The 27,690-nt window shown below is 51.0% G+C and overlaps 2 protein-coding genes across 10 annotated transcripts; one reads left to right on the top strand and one right to left on the bottom strand.

Moving 5' to 3' along the window:
- The first annotated feature begins 99 nt into the window (after positions 1 to 99).
- SRRM2 (serine/arginine repetitive matrix 2) lies at positions 100 to 19,101 on the top strand. 9 transcript variants are annotated; one of them, XM_075994988.1, is made up of 15 exons: positions 105 to 398; positions 3,721 to 3,996; positions 4,884 to 4,991; positions 5,180 to 5,344; positions 5,567 to 5,644; positions 6,596 to 6,655; positions 6,741 to 6,773; positions 7,003 to 7,053; positions 7,223 to 7,315; positions 7,970 to 8,162; positions 9,264 to 15,961; positions 16,702 to 16,989; positions 18,047 to 18,160; positions 18,300 to 18,413; positions 18,556 to 19,101. In XM_075994988.1, exons 2-15 carry the CDS (start codon positions 3,755 to 3,757, stop codon positions 18,563 to 18,565), a joined length of 8,247 nt encoding a protein of 2,748 aa, XP_075851103.1. In that variant the 5' UTR covers positions 105 to 398; positions 3,721 to 3,754; the 3' UTR covers positions 18,566 to 19,101. The 9 variants fall into 9 exon arrangements, 8 of the variants coding, with proteins under 8 accessions (XP_075851106.1, XP_075851105.1, XP_075851103.1 ...); XM_075994987.1 differs by having other exon boundaries at positions 6,593 to 6,655; positions 18,303 to 18,413; XM_075994985.1 differs by having other exon boundaries at positions 6,593 to 6,655.
- Positions 19,102 to 19,636: 535 nt separating this feature from the next.
- On the bottom strand, positions 19,637 to 24,485 carry ELOB (elongin B). The gene is made up of 4 exons (XM_012743746.3): positions 24,204 to 24,485; positions 23,960 to 24,094; positions 22,581 to 22,686; positions 19,637 to 19,809 (listed from the first exon to the last, which is right to left on the bottom strand). The coding sequence occupies exons 1-4, from the start codon at positions 24,468 to 24,470 to the stop codon at positions 19,697 to 19,699; spliced, it is 621 nt and encodes a 206-aa protein (XP_012599200.3). The 5' UTR covers positions 24,471 to 24,485; the 3' UTR covers positions 19,637 to 19,696.
- Positions 24,486 to 27,690: the final 3,205 nt, after the last annotated feature.

Raw genomic sequence — 27,690 nt, 5'->3', positions numbered from 1 at the left:
CTTCTTCGCACTGGCCGACGGGACTCTTAGTCCTTCGGGCAACGGAGCTAACCCCTCTTTGCGGCGTAAGAAACTATACTTCTCGCTGAGGCTTCCGCGCCTGCGCAAAAGGTCGCGAGGCGTACTACGGTTCCCAGCGGACCCTGCGACGGGCGCGATTACGTGCTGACGCATGAGGCGTGCTGACGTGCAACGCGGCCCAGGCTGGGTGCGAGTGGCGCAGTCGGAGCCCGCTGCGGCCCCTGAGGAAGCGAGGAGGCGTCGGCGTCGGCTGAGGCGGGTGGACCGGCAAGGCGAGGCGGCGGCTTCAGGCTCCGAGGGACTCGGGAGCTCGAGCAGCGGCAGCGGCAAGACCTCTCCCCCTCGGCAGCGGCGGGCGGAGGCGGCGGCGGCGGCGGGTGAGAGGGTGAGGGAGCGAGCGAGCTGGGTGGGGGAGGGGCGGCGGCCCCGGCGCGAGGCCAAAGCGCGCGGAGAACGGCCCAGGCCGCGCGCGCACGCGCGCTCGCCGTCCTTAGCTGGCGCGGACGCCCTCGCTTGCCTGCCTCCCCTCCCCCTTCCCGCCGTTCCTGTGGCGCGCGGGCTTCGACCCCCCCCGCCCATCCCCCATGGCAATGGCGCGCGCAGCGGCCTGCTCGCGGGTTCGCGCGCGCGCTCGGCGACGGCGGTGTGCGCGCGACTCTGTTTCTGGCCTCCCAGCGACACGTGCGGTCGAGGTGGCCGTTCCGTAGCTGTCTGTTTTGGCCTTTAAGTAGCGGGGAAGGGGCGGCAGCGAGGGGCCTGTCCCCCAGTGGTTTCCCCCGATCCCTTTTCCCCCCGAGCCTCTCCAGCATTGGGCTTCTCGTCCCTCTTGCGGGCCTGTGCACCCGGCCGTCCCAGACTGCGGGGCGCCGCGCAGCCCCTCCCCCATCCCTCAAGGCTGAAAATAAGCCTTCGTGGCCCAGCCACTGCGGAGAGCGAGGGCCTTGAGCTAGATGGCCTGGATTTAAACAGTTTGGACTCTTTACTATGAACCGTGAAGTTAGTAGAGGGGGAAAAAGCCCCGATTCTGAAGGATTAAAAAGTTAACGTGTTTAGGTTACGTATGTAAGGTAGAATACGTGTTCCTTTTTTCTTACGCTTTTTCAATATCTCCACACCATTTGTGTTAAAGCGAGGGAGACTTTGGAGCCCGTCGTTGGGGAGAAAATGCTGGACTCTGTTTAAAGTGTTCCACATTCCCATTTCAGGCATTATTTGAACAACACTTCTGAGTCTCCATTTCTGCCTAGCTTTTCTTTTACATGTGTCTTGATCAAAGATTCAGAGTTTGTTTTGTTGTCTTCCCTCCTGAGCGCATGGGCTTAAGGCTCTTCAAAAGCAGATATATTAGCTTTCTTGGTTTCATTGTGTCTGCTCAGTTACTAGAGTACCCCAGTGTTAAGCTTGCTGTGCTTACCTATATCCATTTTCCTGGATAGTTTTTTTCCTCCATCCTTTATGGTGCCTTTTTCCCCCCTAGGATAGCTTAATAAACTTTGAGAAAATGCTTCCATTCCCTTATTTGTTTGGCACTCTGATAATTTCCCAACAGGAAAAATTGTCTTCTGTCTTCTTTTGCAGCTTGCTTTTTATTTTCTGCTTTTACCTTGGGTAACTTTTGCATATCTACACTCTTTGGACCCCATTTTAAGAATCCCTGTTTATAAAGTAGTGTGGTTTTGGTGATTTATGTGTTAATGTTCCTTTTTTTAGTGTCTTTATAACTCCCATAGATGCTGTGGTGTCTTTTCTTTTTCTTGTTTTGCTCATTCTCTAAAAGTTTTCCAAAACGTTGTGATTTACTATCTTTTGCTTAGCAGCTATTGGTTTTCCTTAGATAGTGGGAGAATTTTTGTGTGAGGTGGTATGGAAGTGTGGGTGAATGGTTAAGCTGAAGAATTAATTGCAGGTCAGAAACATTCTGCAGGAGAAGCAGAAATTAGGGTATGGAGAGGCAAAGAAAGACCGAGGTTTAGTGTCAGGAAGATTGGTATTAAAACATGAAAATCAGGATTGGAAGGTAGAGAAAGTGATTTCTTGAACTATAAAAGTTGTATATTTCTTACTGTATTTCAACTTGCTTGTCCTAGATTTAGCCTCATCTGTCACCCTAGCATAGTTATTTTCTTTTGCTTTCAATTCTTTCTTGGCTCTGGTACTGGTTGGGCAGGGGCCCATCCTTAGACTGGGATGAGGGGTTTAGCGGGTGCAAAGTTCTGAAGCTGGCCTAGCTTCCTTTCATTCAACATTTTCCCATACTTTTTTCTTTTCTTCTGTTTTCTTGCCTTTTGGGGGGAGGGTGTACTTTAGGCCATTTTCCCAGACATTTGTGTTATTCTGGAATTTTCTAGATATGTCCTTCTCTTCTGTCCAATTCTGTTTCTTCCATCTGCCCTGATCTCTCCACTTTACCTGTTCCTTGGGGTTTTTCCTGAGTATTTTTCCCTGACACATTTATGCCTTGTGAAACTATCTTGGAGAGGATAGATTGAAAAAAGAAACAGTATGTGCAGCAGGAGAAAGAAAAGAATATGTGTAGTCAAGGAATCTAACTAGAAAAACTGGGGCTTGAGGGTCCTTCAGAGTCATGCTGGGGTTGGGACAAATTGAAAGGATAGAGCATGGTGGGAGATATGGGTTAACATGAGGGGAGGAGTTAGGCAGGGCTGGGAGAGAAATTAGGAAATGCTATATATAGGGGATTGGTAGGGATAGCTGACAGTTGACTGTTAATGAAGATGAGGTATTGTGAGGGTGTTCTAGATAAACTTATGGTAAGATAAGTAGAGAAGGTATGGGAACAGTTGGAACAGAGGACACTGGTTTGATGTGTTCAAATAGAGCATTGAGTTGAAAACAGAAAATGTTTAACAGGAGCTAGTAAGACGTTGAAGATCATGTTGTAAATCCTATTGGGAAGGAAATTGAAGGAATAAAATATCAGGATAGTTGGTAAAATCTTGAAATATTTAGAATCAAGGAAATGGCTCCTTACCTGGGAACTGAAGTATAAGATTATGTAGGCAAGGTTCATATGTGTTTTTGATGTGGATGCTGACCTTTGTTTAGTCTGGGTGTGAGGCTGCACAGGATACTTTTGATTTATCTTAACCAACCAGTCCACCTGTTCAGATATCAAAGGGCTGTTTAGTTCATTTTGCATTCTTACAGAGCAGTCTGAAATCGTTAGGTAAGTTCTTGGAAAAGTCTTTGGGCCTGGGCTGCAGGCCCTTGGGTGCCATGTATCTGGTGCTTGTTGTGCCCTGTTTGCAGGGCTTAGTTGATTATTAGAGGTTAGGAATTAGAGTAGTTGGTGGAGACACCACTTGTGCATTTTGGGGCCAGAGAAGAATAAAGGGACATTGTGGAGAGATTTGAGACAAACAGGATCTTTGTTTGCCTGGGGTGAAAAAAGAACAACAGCTAGGTGCAAGGAGAAATTATTTAGAATTTTGTGCAAGAACACTGATGGAAAAGGCTGTAAGAAACTGGTCTTTGATTTCAAGGAAAGGAAGCAGTGTGGGAAGGATAAAGCAGGGGTTCTATTGGGAGACCAGAAGGATGATGGAGCATTTAGTTAAAGGAGATTTAGTGTGAAGATAAATGTTGAAATAGGGATGAATGAGAGCAGGGACTTGGGTGGTGGTTAAGCGGTTAGTTTGGGGTCAGGGGCCTGACCCGTGTCTCCCCGCTCCCCCCCAGGAGCGGTGGTGCCCCCTCCCCCGGGCACGGGGCCATGTACAACGGGATCGGGCTGCCGACGCCCCGGGGCAGCGGCACCAACGGCTACGTCCAGCGCAACCTGTCCCTGGTGCGGGGCCGCCGGGGTGAGCGGCCTGACTACAAGGGAGAGGAGGAACTGCGGCGCCTGGAGGCTGCCCTGGTGAAGCGGCCTAATCCTGACATCCTGGACCACGAGCGCAAGCGGCGCGTGGAGCTGCGATGCCTCGAGCTGGAGGAGATGATGGAAGAGCAGGGGTGAGGGGAGGGCTGGGGGAGAGCCAAGCACTGACCGAGTGCAGAGCTGGGGATGTTAGGTGGGGGTGTTAGTTTAGGGCTGGTTAAAAGAGGCCTGGAGAGGAGTTGTGGTAGGGGAGGAGGTAAATGAGCTAGAGAATTGGAAAGAGTTAAGGGACAGTGCAAAGTGGGAGATGAAGAAGGAAGCTGTGTCTGGGGCATAGATGGGCGCCTAAGACACTGAATTACTTAGATGGAGGCACATAGGGAAGGGGGCCATTGAGGAATAAAAATGTGCTTTCAGGGAGAGACGAAAAAGCAGAGACCAGGTAGGAGAAGATCTATGTAAGTAGATAGGTGTTGTCATTGGTAGAAAAGAAGGTAAATGGATTTAAGGATTGAGGCCTTGGAAAGTAGCAAAGGCAGGAAGCCAGGAATTGGAAGAATACTTGAATAAGAGGGAATCATGGGCTGGGTAGGAATGTGAAATTTTAAAAGGAGCACGTTCAGGCAGAAAACCTTTTAGAGCAGTGGTTTTCAAACTTCAGCAGCAATAACCCTTTTATGCAATATACCTTACTTTGGAATCCCAGGAGGTAAAAGACCTGTTCGTGTTGCAGTTGGGGAGAAGCACTTGGAACTCCGCCTGCTTAACTTTCCTCTTTTGGCCCCTTAAGTGTAGCATGTTTAAAATCCACTGTTCTAGAGGGTATAGTAAATAGAAGGAAGAAAGATGATGGGAAAAGATCAGAAGGACTGAAGAAAAGGGACTTATGGGTGACAGTGAGTGGAAAGTTCTATGTGTGCATGGAGAGGGAAGAGACCCTGTTGGGAATGAGGGAAATGTTTACCTGGGTCTGGGGAAAGTGTCCTGTCAAGCTCTAACCCCGAAGGGATTTATTCTTCAGGTACGAAGAACAGCAAATTCAGGAAAAAGTGGCGACCTTTCGACTCATGTTGCTGGAGAAGGATGTGAACCCTGGGGGCAAGGAGGATACCCCAGGGCAGAGGCCAGCGTGAGTGTCGAACTCTCCCTTGGTTCCTTTGGACTCTGCTGCTGTCCTTTTTCCTTACCTGGAACTTCTTCCCTGCCCACATCTTCCCTTCCCCATGCCATATTTGGCTCCTGCTTATAATTGTGTTCTCAATATGGCTCTTCTCTTGGTCCTTATTTCCTTCAGATTTTTGCCCTTTTTTCCTCTAGGGTAACTGAGACTCACCAGTTGGCAGAATTGAATGAGAAGAAGAATGAGCGACTCCGTGCTGCCTTTGGCATCAGTGATTCTTATGTGGATGGCAGTTCTTTTGACCCTCAGCGTCGTGCTCGAGAAGCTAAACAGCCAGCTCCGGAGCCTCCCAAACCTTACAGGTATATAAGGCAAGAATACCACTCTCATTTTCTTTTTCTGATTCTGGTTCTAAGCACCTTGGGTGTACATGCACTCTTGCTCTCTCTCTCTTTTTTTTTTTTTTTTGGTATAGACTGTTTCTTCTCAAAGTCCTCAGTTTTGTTCTTCAGAAGTTGAAATGTCTGAGAAAATTTGTCTTAGCACTGGTCTACCTGTCTCTGCTTCTTTTTCTCCTTCCCCAGTCTTGTTCGGGAGTCCAGTAGTTCTCGCTCACCAACCCCAAAGCAAAAGAAGAAGAAAAAGAAGAAAGATAGAGGACGGTAAGTTAGTTGGAGAGTTACTCTGGTAGCCAGAGGACCAATTCTGTGGTGTACTTTCTCTTTAGGAAAGCAAGCAAATTGCTTCTGGAAAGCAATTTGTAAGGGAGGAGGGAGATACCATTTATCAGCTTAGAGGGCTCTGGGCTGCTAGGTTGTTGTGTGTTGATGGTACCTGGTTCACCGGAAGGCACATCTCCCTCCCCTTCACGTCCCAAAGCAGGGGAAGGACTTCACCTAGTCAAGGCAGTTATGTGAGTTTTAGTTGCAGCACTTCGAGATCTGAGGGAATTAAGTGAAGACGGGGAGGAGGAGGGACTTAGGTTTCATTTGGGACAAAAGATGTATGTGCTTCTCATTAGGGATGGGTTGAGTCTGCAAGTCTGCCAATTAACTGGCCAGTAGGCCGGGTGCAGTGGCTCACACCTGTAATCCTAGCACTCTGGAAGGCCGAGGTGGGAGGATCGCTCAAGGTCAGGAGTTCGAAACCAGCCTGAGCAAGAGCAAGACCCCATCTCTAGTAAAAATAGAAAGAAATTAATTGGCCAACTAAAAACATATATAGAAAAAGTTAGCTGGGCATGGTGGTGCATGCCTGTAGTCCTGGCTACTTCAGGAGGCTGAGGCAGCATGATTGCTTGAGCCCAGGAGTTTGAGGTTGCTGTGAGCTAGGCTGATGCCACCGCACTCTAGCCCAGGTAACAGAGTGAGATTCTGTTTCATAAAAAAAGAACTGGCCAGTAGCATTTTGATTTCTGGAATTTTCTTTTTTGAGGATTGTTGACTTATGAGTCACCTGCACTTCGTGAAGGGTAAAGAAATAAGTTCTGGGCATAGATCTGATGCTATTGGGATGTTCAGTTTTATAAACTTTTTTCGGGGATGGATTGTAAGTGGGAGGGCCAGGGTAGAAGCTAAGCAGAATGATCTTGCTTCTCAACTCATCTTTAGCAGGTCAGAGAGCAGCTCTCCTCGACGGGAGAGAAAAAAGAGCTCAAAGAAGAAGAAGCACAGGTATGAGGTTGGAGTGATTGGAAAAGGCTTGTTGAGTTGAAGTATAGGTATTGGTTTATGTTTTTTCTTCTCTTTTTGCCAATAGGTCAGAGTCTGAGTCCAAGAAACGTAAGCACAGGTAAGAGCTCTTTGTCTCATAGGAGATGTAGTGGCATGTGGGAGTAATGAGCCATTGCTTGATGGCTTTGCTTTTGCTGTTGTCCTCAGGGAGGTTTCTCTTTCTTGGAGCAAAGCTCAATTCCTTGATCTTTCTGCTGTCAGTAACATTCCCTAATCGTTTCCATTTCATTTTTTGTTTTATTTCCTTTTTAAAAAATTATTTCTAACAATTTTGCATTATTTCTTAGGTCTCCCACTCCAAAGAGCAAACGTAAATCCAAGGACAAGAAGCGAAAACGGTGAGTGAATTTGCAGGGAATTTGCTTAGTAAGTATAGGTAAATGCCAGCTTCGAGGGGAGAGGGGCGATTCAGTTGTTTCCCTGACTGGTAAAGGGTTGAGGGATAGCTGAGGAGAATCCGGTATAGGTGTGGCAGCACCCTTATCTGTGTTGGTGGTCATCTTTCAGGTCTCGAAGTACAACACCAGCCCCTAAGAGCCGCCGGGCCCACCGTTCAACTTCTGCCGATTCTGCTTCCTCCTCTGATACTTCCCGCAGTCGGTAAGGGGTGGTCCAGGAGGAAGGGAGGGAGAGGGAATGATGGGTTAATCAATTTAATATTTATTGAGCGCCCACGGTGTGCTAGGCGCTGCACAGACCATTCGGAAGACACGGTCCCTGCCCTCTAGGAGCTGACAGGCTAAAGCAACAGGATGGACAGACATATACATTTCCCCTTCTCTTTTTTTTTTTTTTGTTTTATTTTTTGTTTTTTTTTTTTGTTATTTTTTGTTTCGTTCTGATGTATATGGACTGCCAGAATAGGGGGGGTGGTGGTTTGTTCGTGGTGTCTGGGGGAGGAAGGAATCCTTACCCTGGCTTCCTTAATCGGGGAAGGCTTCCTGAAGGAGGTGGGCTCAGAGGTGAGTTGTGAATGAAGTGGGTAGGGAATGGGCTGGGTGGACGGTTTGGGGATGTTTGGGGGAGGTGAGTAAAGGGGTAGAGGGAGAACATTCTTTGGAATTGTGTTGGGAAGAGAAGGACCAAAGTGGACTGAATGCATTTCATTGAATGATTTGAGTCATGTGACTAAGAAGGTTTTTTGAAAGAGGGTTAAATGATTAGGAGAGGTGGATGGGAGCTAGGGAGGGGGTTTTCTGTTCTCCCTTTGAGCTTATTTTTCTCCTCCTCCCCGTCCTCACTTAACTCCCTCAGATCTCGAAGTGCTGCAGCTAAAACCCATGTAACTGCCTTGACTGGGCGAAGTCCTTCCCCTGCTTCAGGGCGTCGAGGGGAGGGAGATGCGCCTTCCGGTGAACCAGGTACCATCAACACACAACAGCCTGGCAGCCCAGAGCCCTCTACAAAGCGGCCTAGCAGCCCTTACGAAGACAAAGACAAGAAGGAGGTATGTTCCTGAGTTGTTGATGTTTATTGGATTGCAAGGGTGTGGATTTAGGACAGATGTGTGAAGTGACAGGTAGAGGTAATAGCTTATTAAGAGAAATAAATTGTATTTCCTGCATTCTTCTCCCAGTTACCAAGTTCTCTGCATCTGCAGCTCCTTTAGAATTGTGATTGAGTTGTGAATCTTTCATAATCAAACTGCATTTGATACGAATAGGTTTTTTCACTATACTGTTTACATATATGTATAGAGAGAACTGGGACAAAAATTGTTTTTAAACTACATTGAGCTTTACTACTTACAGTATGGCTTTATTTAATTAAATGCTGGTCATGGCTAAGTAAAATTTTTGAACCCACTGGATTCCTGTCAGCAGTCTGAAAACACTATGGTGTATGGTGTTATCAGTAATTCCTATTGTTTTATGTCTTTTAATTCAAGCCCTAATCATTTCTTCTTGCTTTAGCTATCACAGTATAAATTCTTAACTGATGTCATGTGTTTTTGGTGTCATCCAGAGTTACCTTTCCAAATTACAAGTTGGGTCACTTCAGAAACTTAACTATGTTATACTGCTTTTGAATTGTATCTGAAGGCTTTTATAATTTGGTTTTTTTTTCTCTTTTCCTGTATTCCACCCATCCTGTTCTATCTTTTTATTTTTTACACAAATCATATTCTCAAACCTTTGCCTTTATTTATGCTGTTTCTTTTAATTTAACACAGTTATTCCTCAAGGGTGAAGTTAATTGCCACCACTCTTAACTTTCTATTAAAAATTTTTTTTGCTGTTTTCACAGCATTTTGTAATATTTATTGTTAAACATAGTGCATTTGTTATTTGCATCTTGTGTTTTCTGTAGTTATGAGACACTTGAGGTCATAGATCATCCATATCTTCATGTTTTCCACATTGTGCTTTATATTATATGATTCCTTGCTATTGAATGAATGTGATTGCCTGTGGTGAGGAAAAGGACCAATTAGTGTAATGGAATGTGTAGAAGAAAAGTTTCGTTGGAAAGGGTGTTGGGATCTTATGGGTAATGTGAATTTTTGGTGCTTATGTATTCCTATCCCTACTCTTTCTTCTACTCTTAGAAATCTGCAGCTCGACCTAGTCCCTCTCCGGAAAGGAGCAGCACAGGCCCAGAACCACCTGCTCCCACTCCGCTCCTTGCTGAGCAACATGGCGGCTCCCCACAACCCCTTGCAACAACTCCCTTAAGTCAGGAGCCAGTGAATCCCCCATCTGAGGCCTCCCCAACCCGTGGCCGTTCACCACCTAAGTCTCCTGAGAAACCTCCCCAGTTGTCTTCCTCAGAGAGCAGCCCACCATCCCCTCAACCTACCAAAGTTTCTCGGCATGCCAGCTCTTCCCCTGAAAGTCCTAAACCAGCTCCAGCTCCTGGGGCCCGCCGAGAGAGCTCTTCTTCTCCCACATCCAAGAATCGATCACATGGCAGAGCAAAACGGGATAAATCTCATTCTCCTACCCCTTCCCGTAGGGTGGGGAGGTCCCGTAGTCCTGCAGCTACTAAGAGGGGGCGATCTCGGTCTCGAACCCCTACCAAGAGAGGTCATTCTCGGTCCCGGTCCCCTCAGTGGCGTAGGTCTAGGTCTGCACAGAGGTGGGGAAGATCTAGAAGCCCACAGCGACGTGGCCGCTCTAGATCTCCTCAGCGACCAGGCTGGTCCAGGAGCAGAAATACCCAGAGAAGAGGAAGGTCTCGATCAGCAAGGCGGGGTAGATCACACTCTAGATCCCCAGCCACTAGGGGCAGATCTCGTTCTAGAACACCAGCCCGGCGGGGGAGGTCTCGTTCTAGAACACCTGCCAGGCGGAGATCACGCTCTAGAACACCCGCCCGGCGCAGGTCTCGGTCTAGAACACCGCCCCGAAGGGTCAGGTCTCGGTCTAGAACACCTGCTAGGCGCAGATCTAGGACCCGATCACCAGTTCGACGAAGGTCTCGTAGTAGATCTCTAGCTAGGAGAAGCGCCCGGTCACGCTCCAGAACCCCAGCCAGGAGAAGTGCACGGTCACGTTCTAGAACCCCAGCCAGGAGAAGTGCCCGATCACGCTCTAGAACCCCAGCCAGACGCAGTGGTCGCTCACGTTCCAGAACACCAGCCAGGAGAGGGCGATCTCGGTCTAGGACACCAAGACGAGGAAGATCCCGCAGTAGAAGTCTAGTTAGACGAGGAAGATCTCACTCTAGAACACCACAGAGAAGAGGCAGGTCTGGCTCATCATCAGAGCGAAAAAACAAATCCAGAACATCTCAGAGGAGTAGGTCCAACTCGAGCCCAGAAATGAAAAAATCTCGTGTTTCTTCAAGGCGGAGCAGATCTGTCTCTTCACCACGATCCAAAGTAAAGTCACGCTTGTCTTTGAGGCGAAGCCTTTCAGGGTCCTCTCCGTGCCCTAAACAAAAGTCACAGACACCACCCAGGCGCAGTCGCTCTGGATCATCGCAACATAAAGCTAAATCTAGAACGCCACCTAGGCGTAGTCGCTCTGGTTCTTCACCACCACCCAAACAGAAATCTAAAACACCATCAAGACAAAGTCATTCCAGTTCATCTCCTCACTCTAAAGCGAAATCTGGAACACCTCCAAGACAAGGGTCTGTAGGTAGTCCTCAGGCCAATGAACAATCTGCAACACCACAGAGACGGAGCCATTCTGAATCATCACCTGACCCTGAGTTAAAATCTAGGACCCCTTCGAGACATAGCTGCTCTGGGTCCTCTCCTCCTCCAGTGAAATCTAGTACACCTCCAAGACAGAGCCCATCTAGGTCATCATCTCCACAACCCAAAGTGAAGGCCGTAACATCCCCAAGACGAAGGAGTCATTCTGGCTCCTCTTCTCCAAGTCCTAGTAGGGTGACATCTAGAACACCTCCAAGGCAAAGCAGATCAGTGTCTCCCTGCTCCAATGTGGAATCCAGATCATTGCTAAGGCACAGCCATTCTAGGTCCTCCTCACCAGATACCAAAGTGAAACCTGAAACACCACCAAGACAAAGTCACTCAGGGTCTACTTCGCCGTACCCCAAAGTAAAGCCCCAAACTCCACCAGGGCTAAGTCTTTTTGGATCAAAGTCTCCTCGTCACCAAGAGAAATCTAAAGACTCCCCAGCACAAAGTTCCCCTGGATCTTTCTCTCTCTGTCCAGGAGTAAAATCTAGTACACCACCAGGAGATAGTTATTTTGGCTCTTCATCTCTGCAACAGAGAGGACAATCTCAAATCTCACCAGACCTCAGATCTGATACTTCAAGTCCAGAAGTGAGACAGAGTCACTCAGAATCTCCATCTCTGCAGAGCAAATCTCAAACCCCTCCTAAGGGTGATCAATCCAGGTCCTCGTCTCCAATCACTGAGCTGGCACCCAGATCTCCTACAAGGCAAGAGAGAAGTGAATTATCAGGAAGTCCTAGGCTGAAATCTGGAATGTCTCCTGAGCAGAGCAGGTCTCAGTCTGACTCTTTATATGCTGCAGTAGACTCTGAATCTCTTCTGGGGCAGAGTAGATCAGAGCCTTCTCCTGAATCAAAAGAGAAAATGGGCTTACCCCTTCAGGAGGATGTTACTGCGTCGTCTCCTAGACCGAGAGACATATTTAGTCCTTTGGTACAGGTTAGGCCTGAGTCTTCACCAGTACTCAAAGATATACCTAGAACCCCATTGAGGGAAAGAAGTGATGCTGGGTCACCGCTAGATACAAGAGACCAAAATAGCACATTAGCCAAGTTAAGCCAAGGTGAAGAGTTAATGGAGGTGGTAGAGAAATCTGAAGAACCGTCAAGCCATGTCCTGTCCCAGTTGTCTCCAGAACTTAAAGAAATGGCTGAAAATAACCTCGAATCATCTCCTGAAATAGAAGAAAGGCCTGCTGTATCTTTGACTCTTGACCAAAGCCAGTCACAGGCTGCTTTGGAAGCAGAAGTTGCTGCAGTGGCCTCATCTTGGGGTGGGCCACGTTTTTCTCCAGAACATAAAGAACTGTCTAACTCTCCCCCCAGGGAGAATAGCTTTGGATCACCTTTAGAATTTAGAAACTCAGGCCCTATTGGTACACAAATGAATACTGGGTTTTCTTCTGAGGTTAAAGAAGATTTGAATGGACCTTTCCTTAATCAGCTGGAGACAGATCCGTCTCTAGATGTGAGAGAACAATTGACAAGATCTTCTAGACACAGCAGTTCTGAGTTATCCCCAGATGCAATGGAAAAGGCTGGAATGTCTTCAAATCAAAGTGTTGCTTCACCTGTCCTTGATGCTGTACCCAGAACACCCTCGAGAGAAAGAAGTAGTTCTGCATCTTCTCCTGAACTGAAAGATGGCTTACCTAGAACTCCAACAAGGAGAAGCAGGTCTGGGTCTTCTCCAGGACTTAGAGATGGATCTGGGACTCCCTCAAGGCACAGCCTGTCTGGGTCCTCTCCTGGAATGAAAGATATACCTAGAACACCATCTAGAGGGAGAAGTGAATGTGATTCTTCTCCAGAACCGAAAGCTTTGCCTCAGACTCCTAGGCCAAGAAGTCGTTCTCCATCATCCCCAGATCTCAACAACAAGTGTCTTACCCCGCAGAGAGAGAGAAGTGGGTCAGAATCATCAGTTGAACAGAAGACTGTGGCTAGGACTCCACTTGGGCAGAGAAGTAGGTCTGGATCTTCTCAAGAACTTGATGGCAAACCCAGTGCATCCCCTCAGGAAAGAAGTGAGTCAGACTCTTCTCCAGATTCTAAAACCAAGACACGAACTCCACTGAGGCAGAGGAGTCGCTCTGGATCATCTCCAGAGGTTGATAGCAAATCCCGACCTTCTCCTCGACGCAGTAGGTCTGGCTCCTCCCCTGAAGTGAAAGATAAGCCAAGAGTGGCACCCAGGGCACAGAGTGGCTCTGATTCCTCTCCTGAACCCAAAGATCCTACCCCAAGGGTCCTTCCCAGACGAAGCAGATCAGGTTCATCAAGCAAAGGCAGAGGCCCATCTCCTGAAGGAAGCAGCAGTACCGAGTCCTCTCCAGAACACCCACCTAAATCCAAAACTGTTCGAAGAGGCTCCAGGTCATCACCAGAGCCCAAGACCAAATCTCGCACGCCACCTCGACGTCGCAGTTCTCGATCATCTCCTGAACTAACAAGGAAGGCCAGACTTTCCCGTAGAAGCCACTCTGCCTCTTCCTCACCAGAAACCCGCTCTAGAACTCCCCCAAGACGCCGAAGAAGTCCCTCAGTGTCTTCCCCAGAGCCAGCTGAAAAGTCAAGGTCTTCACGCCGACGACGCTCAGCTTCATCTCCACGCACTAAGACAACTTCCAGGAGAGGCCGGTCTCCTTCACCAAAGCCTCGAGGACTCCAGAGGTCTCGTTCCCGCTCAAGGAGGGAGAAAACCAGAACAACCCGCCGTCGAGATAGGTCTGGATCTTCTCAGTCGACATCTCGGAGAAGACAGCGGAGCCGGTCAAGGTCTCGGGTTACTCGTCGAAGGAGGGGAGGCTCTGGTTATCACTCAAGGTCACCTGCCAGGCAGGAGACTTCCCGAACCTCCTCTCGACGCCGGAGAGGCCGTTCTCGGACACCTCCAACCAGTCGGAAGCGTTCTCGCTCACGCACATCACCAGCCCCGTGGAAACGCTCTAGATCTCGAGCCTCTCCAGCCACTCACCGGCGATCCAGGTCCAGAACACCCCTGATAAGCCGACGTAGGTCCAGGTCTCGAACCTCACCAGTCAGTAGGAGGCGGTCAAGGTCCAGAACATCAGTGACTCGGCGAAGATCTCGGTCAAGAGCATCCCCGGTGAGTCGAAGGCGATCCCGGTCTAGAACACCACCAGTAACCCGCCGTCGTTCAAGGTCCAGAACGCCAACAACACGCCGGCGCTCCCGTTCTAGAACTCCACCAGTGACTCGCAGAAGGTCCAGATCTAGGACTCCGCCTGTAACCAGGAGACGATCTCGAAGCAGAACTTCACCTATTACTCGTAGAAGATCAAGATCCAGAACATCTCCGGTGACCCGAAGGAGATCTCGATCTCGCACTTCTCCAGTAACTCGAAGGAGGTCCCGCTCTCGAACCTCTCCAGTGACACGCCGCCGCTCTAGGTCCCGAACACCTCCAGCTATTCGGCGCCGCTCTAGGTCTCGAACACCACTGTTGCCACGCAAACGTTCTCGAAGTCGCTCACCACTTGCTATCCGCCGCCGTTCTAGATCTCGTACTCCACGAATAACTCGAGGCAAACGGTCCTTAACAAGATCTCCTCCAGCCATCCGCAGGCGTTCTGCATCTGGAAGTAGTTCTGATCGTTCACGTTCTGCTACTCCTCCAGCAACAAGGAACCATTCTGGTTCTCGGACACCTCCTGTAGCACTGAATAGCTCCAGAGTAAGCTGCTTCAGTCGTCCTAGCATGTCACCAACTCCTCTTGACCGCTGCAGATCACCTGGAATGCTTGAACCCCTTGGCAGCTCTAGAACACCCATGTCTGTCCTGCAGCAGGCTAGTGGCTCCATGATGGATGGTCCAGGTCCCCGAATACCTGATCACCAGAGAACATCTGTGCCGGAAAATCATGCTCAATCTAGAATTGCTCTTGCGCTGACGGCCATCAGTCTTGGCACTGCTCGGCCTCCTCCGTCCATGTCCGCTGCTGGCCTTGCTGCAAGAATGTCCCAGGTTCCAGCTCCAGTGCCTCTCATGAGTCTCAGAACGGCCCCAGCTGCTAACCTTGCCAGCAGGATTCCTGCAGCTTCTGCAGCAGCCATGAACCTGGCCAGTGCCAGAACACCTGCCATCCCGACAGCAGTGAACTTGGCTGACTCACGAACACCAGCTGCTGCAGCAGCCATGAACTTGGCCAGCCCCAGAACAGCAGTGGCACCTTCAGCTGTGAACCTTGCTGACCCTCGTACCCCCACAGCCCCAGCTGTGAACCTGGCAGGAGCCAGAACCCCAGCTGCCTTGGCAGCTTTGAGTCTCACAGGCTCTGGCACTCCCCCAACTGCTGCAAATTATCCTTCCAGTTCCAGAACACCCCAGGCTCCAGCCTCTGCAAACCTGGTGGGTCCTCGGTCTGCACATGCCACAGCTCCTGTCAACATTGCCAGCTCCAGAACCCCCACAGCCTTGGCTCCTGCAAGCCTCACCAGTGCTAGAATGGCTCCAGCATTGTCTGGTGCAAACCTCACCAGCCCTAGGGTGCCCCTCTCTGCCTACGAGCGTGTCAGTGGCAGAACCTCACCACCGCTCCTTGACCGAGCCAGATCCAGAACGCCACCATCTGCCCCAAGCCAGTCTAGGATGACCTCCGAGCGGGCTCCGTCCCCTGTTTCAAGAATGGGCCAGGCTCCCTCACAGTCTCTTCTCCCTCCAGCACAGGAGAGGCCTAGGTCCCCTGTGCCATCTGCTTTTTCAGACCAATCTCGTTCTTTGATTGCCCAGACCACCCCCATAGCAGGGTCTCAGTCCCTTTCCTCTGGGGCAGTGGCAAAGACCACATCGTCTGCTGGTGGCCACAATGGCATGCTCTCTGTCGCTGCCCCTGGGGTGTCCCATTCCGAGGGTGGGGAACCACCTGCCTCTACTGGGGCCCAGCAGCCTTCTGCATTGGCCGCCCTGCAGCCAGCAAAGGAGCGCCGGAGTTCCTCCTCCTCCTCCTCGTCCTCTAGCTCCTCCTCTTCATCCTCATCGTCCTCATCATCCTCCTCCTCCTCTGGCTCCAGTTCTAGTGACTCGGAGGGCTCTAGCCTTCCAGCTCAACCTGAGGTGGCACTGAAGAGGTGAGGGGATTTGACTTGTAGAAATTTCCTAGGGGGAAGGGATAGAGGGGGAGTGGGGGAGTGGGGTGGGAGGAACCATGTTATAGAGGTTCTTGGCACTTTGAGAAGGTATGGGGACCTTCATGCTCAAGCTGGGGGAAGAAGAGAATGCTGGGGTGGGGGCTAAGGGGGGAGGAATGGGACAGATAAAAGTCTCCGAAGGTTAATTCTCTAGAGGATAATGATAAGTTTTCCGTCTCTACAGAGGACAGAACTAGAGGAAATGGACTTAATTTTACAGCAGGAGGGATGGCAGTTAGACCTCAAGAGGAACTCCCTGGGCTGGAAGGATCTTCAGAGGTCATCCCATCCCTCTCCCTGCCTCCAGGCAGGACGGCCCCTTCCCCAGCCAACCTGCAGTCACAGGGGCCTCCCCAAGCTGCGGCTCTCCGAGGAAGGAGACTACCCAGCTTCAGCTTCCACACCTGAGCCCAGAGGCCTTATTCCTCCATCAGGGACATTCTTGAGGTTTAACCTTGATCCCTTGTGCTACGGGCCCCAGCCTGTTGCTTGTGTTAGCAGAGGTTGGGTCAGCTCGGGCCACTGCTCTCCAGAGAATGTGCTCACTGGCTTGTGTGGCTCGGAGAGCTCCCAGGGCCTTTCTCAGGCACCCCTCCCGCACTGCCGTTCCTCCAGGCCAAGGAAGGTAGGGTTGGGGCTGGGGTAGCTTGTCTCCTTGTGACATTCCTCCTCTTCCACAGGGTCCCCAGCCCTACCCCAGCCCCAAAGGAGGCTGTGCGAGAGGGACGTCCTCCGGAGCCAACCCCAGCCAAACGGAAGAGGCGCTCTAGCAGTTCCAGTTCCAGCTCCTCCTCTTCCTCTTCTTCCTCTTCCTCCTCCTCTTCCTCTTCCTCCTCTTCCTCCTCCTCTTCCTCTTCTTCCTCCTCTTCCTCCTCCTCCTCCTCTTCCTCCCCTTCCCCTGCTAAGCCTGGTCCTCAGGCCTTGCCCAAACCTGCAAGCCCCAAGAAGCCACCCCCTGGCGAGCGGAGGTGAGTGCTTCCTTGCCTGAGATGGAAGGGGGGGGTGATATGTCCGGAGAAGGGACCCTGGGGGTGTCTCACGTGGACTTTGGTGTCTGGTTGTATGGGAGGAGTTGGGTGCTCTCCTCTCCCCCCTCCCCGTTTCATTGTGCCCTGTTGTGGCAACAGACTGCATTACCTAAGTGGGTCCTGAAGCCACAGTTGGGGAGTCTAGGTTTCTTCCTCTCCCTCCCCATGACATACAGCCTGGTCCCAGGGATTCTTCCTTTTAAGTCTCCCCATTGCTACTGCCAGGGCTCTGGTCTGGCCACCATCATCTTCTCCCAACTCTGTCCACAGCCTTCTCCCTGTCTCCTTGCCTTCACGCCATTCTCTTCCACATGTAGCCAGAGGGATCTTTCTAAAATGCACATCTGGTTACTTCCCTCCACTCCACAAATCCTTCCGGGATGCCCTGTGGCCTGCAGGATAAAGCCCCACCTCTGCGGGAATGGCGTGTGAGGCTCTTCACCAACTGGCCTTGCCTGCCCTGTGTTCTCCTCTCCTGCCCGCCCCCACACATGCCCTGTGCTCCAGCCACACCCAGCGCCTTGCAGTCTAAGGAGAGCCCATGCCTTTGGACATGCTGTTCCTTCTGCCTGGAATTTCCTTGTCCGCCTGGTGAACTCCTCGTTCTGCAAGACTCCGCTCAAACAGCACCTTCGAGAAGACTGCCCTACCCCGCCCCATGTCCCTCTCCCCCCGGGTCCCCAGACCCACGCACATCCAACCCTGCGGGGCTGCTTCCCACACATGGGGCCCTGTGTACCTTCCTTCCCCACTGAGCTCCTCCAAGGGCAGGGACTGTCTATATCTTTGCATCCCCCGCTGCACCCTGTGCCCTGCCCACTGGGGCACTCGGTGGATGGTGTGCGGGCGGATGGGTGAGTGAGCGGACACAGGTGGGTCTGAGGCTGGCCCTGTGTGGTGTGAGGTTTGGTGGTCAGGACCTGGGGCGGGTGGTCTTGAGTGCTGGCTGGTGGATTTGGAAGTGTGTGGTGCTATGGGGTCCTACTCTGCTCCCCAGGTCTCGCAGTCCCCGGAAGCCAATAGACTCCCTTCGGGACTCCCGGTCCCTTAGCTACTCACCTGTGGAGCGTCGCCGTCCCTCGCCTCAGCCTTCACCACAGGACCAGCTCAGGTAGGGCCAAATGGCAAGTGTCAGCATTCAGCCTGGTTTGGCCACCACTGATTTCTCCAAAAAAATAGTTTTGAGGCCCAGTGGTGCCTAAGGTTGGTGCTACCCTGTTTGTGGTCTGATGTCTTGTCTCGTGTTGCAGCAGCAGCAGTGAGCGAGGTTCCCGGAGAGGCCAGCGTGGGGATAGCCGCTCCCCAGGCCACAAGCGCAGAAGGGAGACACCTAGTCCTCAGCCTATGCGACACCGCTCCTCCAGGTAGGTTCCCCTGGAAGGCTGAGGCTTCTTAGAGCTGGTTCTGGTGTTGGTGGGCAGTGGCCCCATTCTGCATCTCCCAGGAAGCTGGGCTTGAAGGTTGGGGTGGAGCCTCTGCATTGATCCCCATCATCTTCTGTTACAGGTCTCCATAAATCATCTTTGGGGATACCACCACACCCCATGCTCTGGAGCCACAGGGAGTGTCCTCTTCCCCAGCAGAGCAGTGGGAGGGGTCCTTGTCTGACCCTCCCCTTGAACCTTGGCAGCCCTTGGAGGGCTCCCTTCTTTCCTCCCCCCTTTTCTTTCTTTGTTCCTGTGAAATGTTAATCTCCGTGAGTTTTTCCTGGTTCATGTGTTTTGGGGGGGGAGGGAATGCAGATGGGAGTTGGGGGAGGGGAGGATACAGTTCAGGATACCCCAGCTTGGAGTCAGAAAGGGCCTGGGAGGCATGTTCCCCTGCCATCCCCAAGATCCTGGGGGGCGATGGTCTGGGACTTGGAATTGTATGAGTATGAGGTATTCTTAGAAGGGACAGGAGTTGGATGGAGTTAGTTGGTCCCTACTGTCCTCCATGAGGTGTGGCCCCTTCCCCCCAACTTTTCACGTTTCTTAAAAGGCATTTTGGTTTTTTAAAATCTGTACAGCAAGAGCAACTTTTTCTGTCAAATAAAAATGAGAAATGCAGGAATTGGATCTATAGACTGTTTTATTAGGTATGGTGGGAGCAGGCACCCTCCACCCTGACCACAAGCCTTCAAGGTGGGCCACTTTTCTCCTGAGGGACTTGGGGAACCTGTGTGGGGCCATTCTGGGCTGTGCTTCCCTCACTGAACGTGCTCTCAAAGTAAGGCCCTGGCTGTAGCATGTACTTTAGCTTCTGGCCTTTGCTCCTCAGGACCAGAGGCCCCTAGGAGTGGACATGATGGGGTGTGGGAGGGGCTTTAAGGAATATGGCTTGGAATCTTTGTTTCCTGCTTTGACCCAGGACTCTGGGTTCCTGCCTGTCCTTTCTATCCCCCATGGCTGCCTGGTGGGAGTGGCTCAGCTTTCAGGGCAGCCCAGGTCCCTATGATGCCTTGGAGTGGTAGGTGGGGCCAAGTTCTCAGCCAGGGTCCCAGGTAAGCAAGAGCCCCAAAAGCCTGCTGAGGCAGCAGGACCCATCCAAGGTAGGGTGATGCCTGGAGTCAGGAGAAGGATGAGTAGAAAGAAGCAGCAACCAGGCAGACACCCAAATCTCTTTTATTGGGGGGGAAATGGGCCTTTTGAGGGCAGGCCAGGGGCCCTCACTGCACGGCTTGTTCATTGGCGCTGCTCCCTGAGTCTTGGGGCTTCATCACGTCTGGCAGCTCTGGCGGGCTGGAGAAGGGCTCGATGCGTAGGGCTTCAAAGGCATCATCTGTGGAACAAGGGACACAGCTGGAGGAGGAACCCCGATTCTTGTCCCAACTAAGGCTTTGGTGTTCAACTGTGATAATCTGTAGCTTAGTGGCCCTTCATGCAAACACCCATCCCCACAGAGTTGGTCTCTCCCACAGCTCTAATCTCTCTACACCTGGCTGCCAGACTCAATGACCCCACTGGAGTATCTCCCACCCTTATAAGGCCAACCTGACTGTGACCCCCCCCCCAGGCCTTTTTCCACATCTTCCATGTCCACTAGTGAGCCTGTGGGCTGACCACCTGCATCTACCTACTCTGTCTCCACAGCCCCCATCACCAGAATGTCCCAGTCTTGTTCCCGTCACAACACTTTCTGTGATTTTAAAATCAAACGACTCTATTCTTCCCCTGCTTAAAAACTTGATGGCTTCCCATCTTAGTCTGAATAAAATCTCAAGTCTTTGCCTTTATATGTCTTTCCAATCATCTATCTCCTATGCTCCTAGACTCTTGCTCCCTCTCTGTGTTCCCACCAAGCTCTTTGCTGTCTTGAGACCTCTGCACTTGCTGGTCCCAATACTTGCCACTCAGAATGGCTAGCTGCTTCTGAGCATTCAGGGTTCAACTCAAATGTCACCTCAGAGAAACCTTCCCCAGGTCCCCCCCCCCCAACTGAGTCACTGCATTCCAACACCCTGGGCAGCACCTTGGGGGCCCTTACCACTGGACAAAACTGCCCTATTTCTTTTGACTGGCTTTTCCCACTACAACAGTGGCTCCAGGAAGTTCCCACTGTTACCCCACCACACAATGGATGAACCTACTTCACAACTTTTCTCCTGTGCTCCCTTCCACCTGGCTCAGGGTTCTCAACTGATCAGACCCCCCAGGGAAAGCTAGCATGTCTGGAGACAGTTTTGGTTGTCATGACTGGGGCAGTGGGGGGCTGCAAGTGGCATCTATAGGGTAGAGATCAGGCTGCTGCTACACATACTGCAGTGTACATGACAATCCCACACAGAATTATCCAGTCAAAATGCCAATAGTGCTGAGGTTTAGAAACCTGACCCAGCTTAATCTAATGCACTTTCCCAGCCACTAACCTGTGGAGACAATTCTTGTCTTGACTACCTCTCTTTGGAGATTAGTCTTAACGATGCCCTTTAACACCGAATTTGATATTCTCATCTCCCTAAGCAGTTAGTTTGGGTGGCCTGGGAGAGGCTAGCATCTCCTCCAGCCAAAGCCCAGGAACCTATGTGCTGACTATTGAGCTGTGCCCAGAAGTGTTTTTTTCTAAGTAAAGCAGCCCATGGGGAAACAGACCTGCCGGTTCACAGTGGCAGTCACATGCCTCAGGGATGCTGGGACCTGGGGCCCACCACATTTGATACCCTAGTGGGTTTTTTCAGCAAAAACTAGTCACCTCCCTTAATGATTTTCTCATTTGCAAAATGGGTCTATCAACATCTTCCATGTCACAGCATGTACATCTTTTCACATCACAGAAAAATGCAACTCAGCCTCGGTTTAGGAAGCAGACCAGATGCACTCTTGGCCCTCACACTTGCGCCGCCCCCCCCCCCCCCCCCCCGCCCGCCAAGGCACACCAGAACAGGGCATGAACTACATCTGTGCCAGCCCTGCACCTGACTCCCAGGTCATTATGTGGGCAGAATGAACCCACATAAATGTCCCATAACTTCCCACCTGCTGAGCACTCTCAGCAGGCCAGGCCTGGGTGCACAGGGGCTCATGCTGCATTTTCCTCTTAAGGAGAGGGAACTCTAGGTCCAGAGGGGATGGGAGTGCCAAGATGCTGGCAGCAGGACACAGCTGCTGAGGCAGAGGCCTAGCCCAGTAATCCTTAGGGAACAGAAAAGTGTAGCGAGGACTGTACTCTTCCTCTTCAGCCCTTGCCATATTTTCTTACAAGGCAGAAAAACAGTACCTTCTGACTTTACCCAAGTTTCCCCAGCCATCCACACAGCCCCTGAGTCCACAGCTGTGAAAACACAGCTCTGTAACTCTGTTTAAGTTCCCAGAGACAAAGACTAAAACTAAAACCCTCCACACCCTTTGTCTTGGTGGAGGGAGATACACTGGGGAGAAGTAAAGCCTTCTCCACCCTCTGGGTTTCTAGAGCTTGGGCAGGGGTGGCATGTGCTTAATGGCAGCACAAGTTCTGGATCTGAATCCTAGATCTGTTAGTCCCAGTGAGTGACCTAATGTCCCCAGGTGGACTTTACTCATCCTTAAAACTGACACAATCCACCTGTCAGCCACACAGAGGTGCTGGGGGATTAAGTGATGTACTGCACAGAAAGAGCCTGGCATTGGCATATGGCTCCAGCCAGGGCCCAGCAGGCAGCACCCAGACTATGGCTCCCTTTGTAACTGCCAGCAAGCCTCAGCATGCTCGCCTGCAAGATGGGGATGATGCAGTGCAGACCTCCCAGGGCCATTGAGAGGATGAGATGGGACAATTGAAGTAACATGTAGAGTGTGGGGCCAGGAGCTCATTCAGTTGTCTGTAAATGTGAGCTAGTACATAACTAGAGATGTTCAAATTCTCTGGCAAGGAGGCTTCCGTTTCCACAAGCATCTTGTTTGCTTGCTTTTCTTTTTATGGAGAAACACACACATACCATTGAAGGATACTGCCTGCCCTTTGTGTACTGGGAAGATACTGCTCTGTGGGCTTGAAGGAGCAACCACAGGGTTCCCAAAGACCCTCTTCTTTGGCCTTTCTCACCCTGCCTGTCAGCCAGCCCAGGCCCCTCTTACCTGCCCTGAAGGCCAGCCCCACTGTAGCTGGGGCCTGTGGCCTTGCCGTTTGGCTGGTGAAGCCACACTCGCCCAGCGTCTTGCCATCATCCAGGAGCTGGTCATCCTGAGGAGAGAGGCAGGGTCTTAGGAGAAGCCCCAGGATGGCCAAGTTCCAGAGACCTCTCTGGCCAGCAACTACACTGAAAGTCACAGGAGGGAAGAAATACAGCCCCAAGTATGGCCCAGGACCACTCCAGTGTTATTAAACACACAAATTCCAGGATTATAGCCAAGAATTTCCAAGTCAAAACATCCCAGGGTGGGGCTGTAGAATCTGGTTTTTCCAAATTCTCCAGGCAAATCTAATTCCAAGAGCCACAGAGCAGGTGTGGAGACAGGCAGACCTAGGTTTGAATCCCAGCTGTTACCTTAGACAAGGTAAACATTTATATGCAAAGTTTTCTCATCTGTAAAATGAGAATTACTGAAATTCCCAACTCATAGGGCAGCCAGGAGGTTTCAAAGAGCTAGGGAGGCACAGAGGAATCAAACACAGTATGCACATGGGACACTCACAGACAGCAAGAAGGGTCATTATTAGGGAAGCCCGCAGTAGGTATCAAGCAGGAAAGGCCTTTAGAGACCTTGGAAACTGAGGCTCTGAGCCTGGAGCAAAAGTCAGTTTCCCAGCTTCCAGATCTAGAATCATATTAATGCCCTTAGGCGACAACCTCATGCTGCTGGGATATCTAAATCAGGGGTTGATGCCTTTGACTCCCCAATGAAGACTCCAAACCCCAAGGCACTGGTACTTAATAACAACACTTGGTTTTTAAGAAGAGGCTTCTAGAACATCAGCAGGAGGCTGGGAGGCCAATAAACAGTTACTTGGTGACGAACTGGTGAGACCTGACTTATCCCAACACCCTTCATTTCTCTGCATTAACTGGGTCCCCCACTCCCTTTCGCCAGCAGTGTCTGGCGTTAGCATTATTCTGATGGCCCTACAGAGTAAGCTGGGGATAAAGGGCCTTGCGGTTCAAATTGTGGCTCTGCCAATGACCCTCGGCGAACCTCAGTTTTCCCAACAACAGAGCAGGACTGCCCAGGGCCGGCAGGGCGCGGGCGCGACCGCTGTAGGGGTGGAATGCCGTCGCGCCCCTCGGTGCCCGGGGCCTGGCGCGGCTAACCCTGGACCTGACCTCCCCGTGTACGAGCGCCGCTCGTGCTCCGTCCGCACAACGGATCTCCCACCCCCGCGGCTCAGGCTGGGAGCAGGAGCCAGCCGCCCGGCGACTGTTTACATCGATGACACCGTTGCCGGCGCGCCCCACGCTGGGCACGGGGCGGCGGCTCCTCTCACCCCGCCACCGCACGGCCGGACCGCGGGACCGCACCTTGTACAGCCGCTGCTCGTCGGGCGGCCGCTTGAGGATGCCCTCCACGATGCGCTTTAGCTCGAACACGGTGCTCGACTCCTTGGCGTCGGTGAAGATGGTGGTCTTGTGGCGCCGGATCATGAGGAACACGTCCTGGGGGCGGCGGGCCGGCGTGAGCGCGGAGCCCGGGTCCCCCGCGCGGCCCGCCGCCCCCCGCCGCCCCCGGCCCGGCCCGGCCGCCCCTCCCCCCGCGCCCGCTCACCATCTCGGCGGCTGCCTCTCCCCTCGACGCGCCGGCGCGGACGCGCTCCGCCGCGTTCCCGGCACCCCGCGCGCTACCCAGCATGCCTCGGGCCCGGCCCCGCCCCATCTCCCTCCTCCCTGTGCGGCCCTGCCGCGGCCATTTTATGGGAGCCGGAAGTGGGGCACGCCAATTGGCGAGCGGCCGCCATCTCGGTGCGGACGCGCTGGTTGCGCCAGTGGGCGTGGTGGCCGAGCGTGGGAGGCGCAGGGGAGGGAGTGGCGCCATCTCGGAAGTGGCAAAGGCGAGGTCGCCATGTTGGTGCGGTCTGCTGAGCCTTGCGGAGATTACGAGGCATAGGATTCCATCCTAGGGAGAGTGAATGAATGATGTGCCTTGGGGGAGACACGGGATAACCCAAATGGGGGACTGAGGCAAGGAGCTCAATCAGTTGAGGTTTATTAAGGCAGCTCTAGGGAAAGACACAAGCCACAGATGCATCTTTGACTTTTTTCCAAAGAGGTTTTAGGAGTGTGAACTGAATAAAATCTTAAGCGCCCCCCAGCTAACTCCCCTCTTGGCCCAGGGTACCCCAGAAATTCTCTAAAGCTGAGTTTCTGGCCATGAGAAGGGAGGTCAGACATACCCTGTCATCCCCCCTCCACTCCCTTCTTGGAAATGGCCTTTGTAGCTCATTAAACGGCCTATGGCTATACAAGATAAAGCTTGAACTACACCTGCAGGTATATGTCGAGTGGCTTGTTTCTAACTAACAGACTTTTTTTTTTTTTCTTTGAGACAGACTCTCACTTTGTTGCCCAGGCTAGAGTGAGTGCCATGGCGTCAGCCTAGCTCACAGCAACCTCAAACTCCTGGGCTCAAGCGATCCTCCTCCCTCAGCCTCCCAAGTAGCTGGGACTACAGGCATACGCCACCATGCCTGGCTAATTTTTTCTATATATATTAGTTGGCCAATTAATTTCTTTCTATTTATAGTAGAGACGGGGTCTCGCTCTTGCTCAGGCTCTTGCTCAGGCTGGTTTTGAACTCTTGACCTTGAGCAATCCGCCCGCCTTGGCCTCCCAGAGTGTTAGGATTATAGGCGTGAGCCACTACGCCCGGCCCTAACACACTTCTTTAACTTAAAATATTCCAAGCCCTCCTGGATTGGTGCCTATTAAAAAAAAAAAAAAAAAAAAAATTCCAAGCCTTTCCAGGGGTCCTCAAACTTTTTAAACAGGAGGCCAGTTCACTGTCCCTCAGACTGTTGGGGAATGCGCACTGTGGGCCGGGGACGACTCCGCTGCTAAGCAGGACAGGCAGCTGCGCAAAAACACCAGGTGGCCCGATAAATGTCTTCAGCAGGCGACATGTGGCTGGCAGGCCATCGGCTGCTTTAGACAAAGCTTGATTTCTTTAACCAATTACAAATCAGAGAACCTTTAAACCCACATATAACCTGTAATGCTCCACTTTGAGCTATCCTGTTTTTTCAGGCCAACCGCTTTCCATGTGTTGATTTATGAATTTATGTGTAATTCCTGTCTCCCTGAAATGTCTAAAACCAAACTAACCCAACTATATCCAGACAATTTGCTCACAGCTTCTTGGGCTCAGCTCTCCCAGCCATGGTCAAACATATTTGGCTCAGAATAAACCTCTTTAAATTATTTTTATAGAGTTTGGGTTCTTTTCTGTTGACAGGAGATTTAGTATTGATAAGTTTCCTTAAAGAGGGTGGGGGATGTAGGTGATAAGACAAATATGAGACTTTGATTAGTGCCCAGGAAATCTACACTTCGTATAAGGTGAATGTTTAAGGTGAAAAAGGAAGTAAAGGAATGCAGTCTCTGGGTAGGTGGAGGAACGACTGATCTGGTCTTGTTTCTCTCTGTTCTGCCCCTTCCCTTTGCATAAGGAGTTGGGTGGGTGGTCCTGAGATTTTTAATTTCCTTTACATTCTACCCCCCACCACCCATTCCCGGGTCTTCAAAATCTAGACATGAGTTTGTGGTTGTATGTTAAAACTAATCCCATGTTACTAGGAAGGCTCTTTTTTTTTTTTTTTTGAGACAGTCTGTTGTCTGGGCTAGAGTGCCATGGCATCAGCCTAGCTCACAGCAACCTCAAACTCCTGGGCTCAAGCGATCCTCCTGCCTCAGCCTCCCGAGTATCTGGGACTACAGGCATGCACCACCATGCCCAGCTAATTTTTTCTATATATTTTCAGTTGGCCAATTAATTTCTTTGTAATTTTAGTAGAGACAGGATCTCACTCTTGCTCAGGCTGGTTTTGAACTCCTGATCTTGAGCGATCTGCCTGCTTGGCCTCCCAGAGTCCTAGGATTACAGGCATGAACCACCACGCCCGGCAGATATACGCTTTTAAAAATTGGCTTTAGGGCCAGGCATGTTGGTGGCTCACACCTGTAATCCTAGCACTGTGGGAGGCCGAGGTGGGCAGGTCATTTGAGCAGCACTCTAGCACTGGCAACAGAGTGAGACTTTGTCTCAAAAAAGAAAATAAAGGTACTTGTTATGTTAAGTTTAACCAAACTTATGACTTAACCAAGGACACAGGAGCAGTCTCCAAAGCTGTGGAAAGCGGTTTTTTCCACCCCCGGGGCCCCATGGCTGAGCTCACTGCTGATTGGATACACGTGAAGCTTATCCTACTAATGATAGGGAAAGCCCCCGCCCAAGGCAAAACCCACTACTGATTATATACATGTGAGGCTTCTAGCTGATCCTACTAATCCCACTGTTAGTTGGATATTGGTTGTGTGTAACCCCAAGAAGTGTGTTAAGACTGGAGAAATATAAGGAAGCGGTGCTCAGTTTGTTGGCGTGCCCCTCTGAGCCCACTGGCGAAATAAAAGCTGATTATCCGGCCCTCTGTGTGCTGCTCGGCTCTTTCCCTGGTCAATCGCTGGTCACTTGCCACAACATCAGGATCCAGAACTGCCCCACAGGCAGCACTAAGAAAGGAAAGTTTTGTTAGCCACAAACGAAGTATAACCCACATTTTTATCCAGTTACACGTTTTTTATGTTTCTAAGGTCTCAGCTTCTCACCTACATACAGAGGCCCCAAAGCCTCACGTGCCCCCTCAGAGAGGGGGAAGAAGACAGGAAATGAAAGGCTGTGTAAGGAAGTGAAGAAGATCAATAGTAAGTGAGAAAGTCCAAAGTCACATAAACATCAAATCCCCAGGGTCCAGCTCTCTAGCTGGAATCAAACCCACGTCACAGGTGGACTGGCCTCTGCTGGTAACCCCACAGGGGCAGCATACAAAGGAGTTTATCTTTGCTTTTGGTCAGAGTTTTGCTCTTTAACTTTGTCAAGAGAATTTTTAAGGCTAGACACGAAACTGTTACGCATCTTTTTAAGTTTAGTCCTCCCATAAATACAAAGAAGGCAATCGTTTAGAATAAGAGATCTCTAATATATATATATATATAAACTGAAGAGTCTAATTTAAAGGATCCATCTTAATGTCATCTGGCCG

Source organism: Microcebus murinus, chromosome 19 (genome assembly GCF_040939455.1).
Source record: "Microcebus murinus isolate Inina chromosome 19, M.murinus_Inina_mat1.0, whole genome shotgun sequence".
Lineage (NCBI taxonomy): Eukaryota > Metazoa > Chordata > Mammalia > Primates > Cheirogaleidae > Microcebus > Microcebus murinus.
The sequence above is the reverse complement of the archived record's forward strand: the minus strand, read 5'-3'. Positions and strand labels throughout refer to the sequence as shown.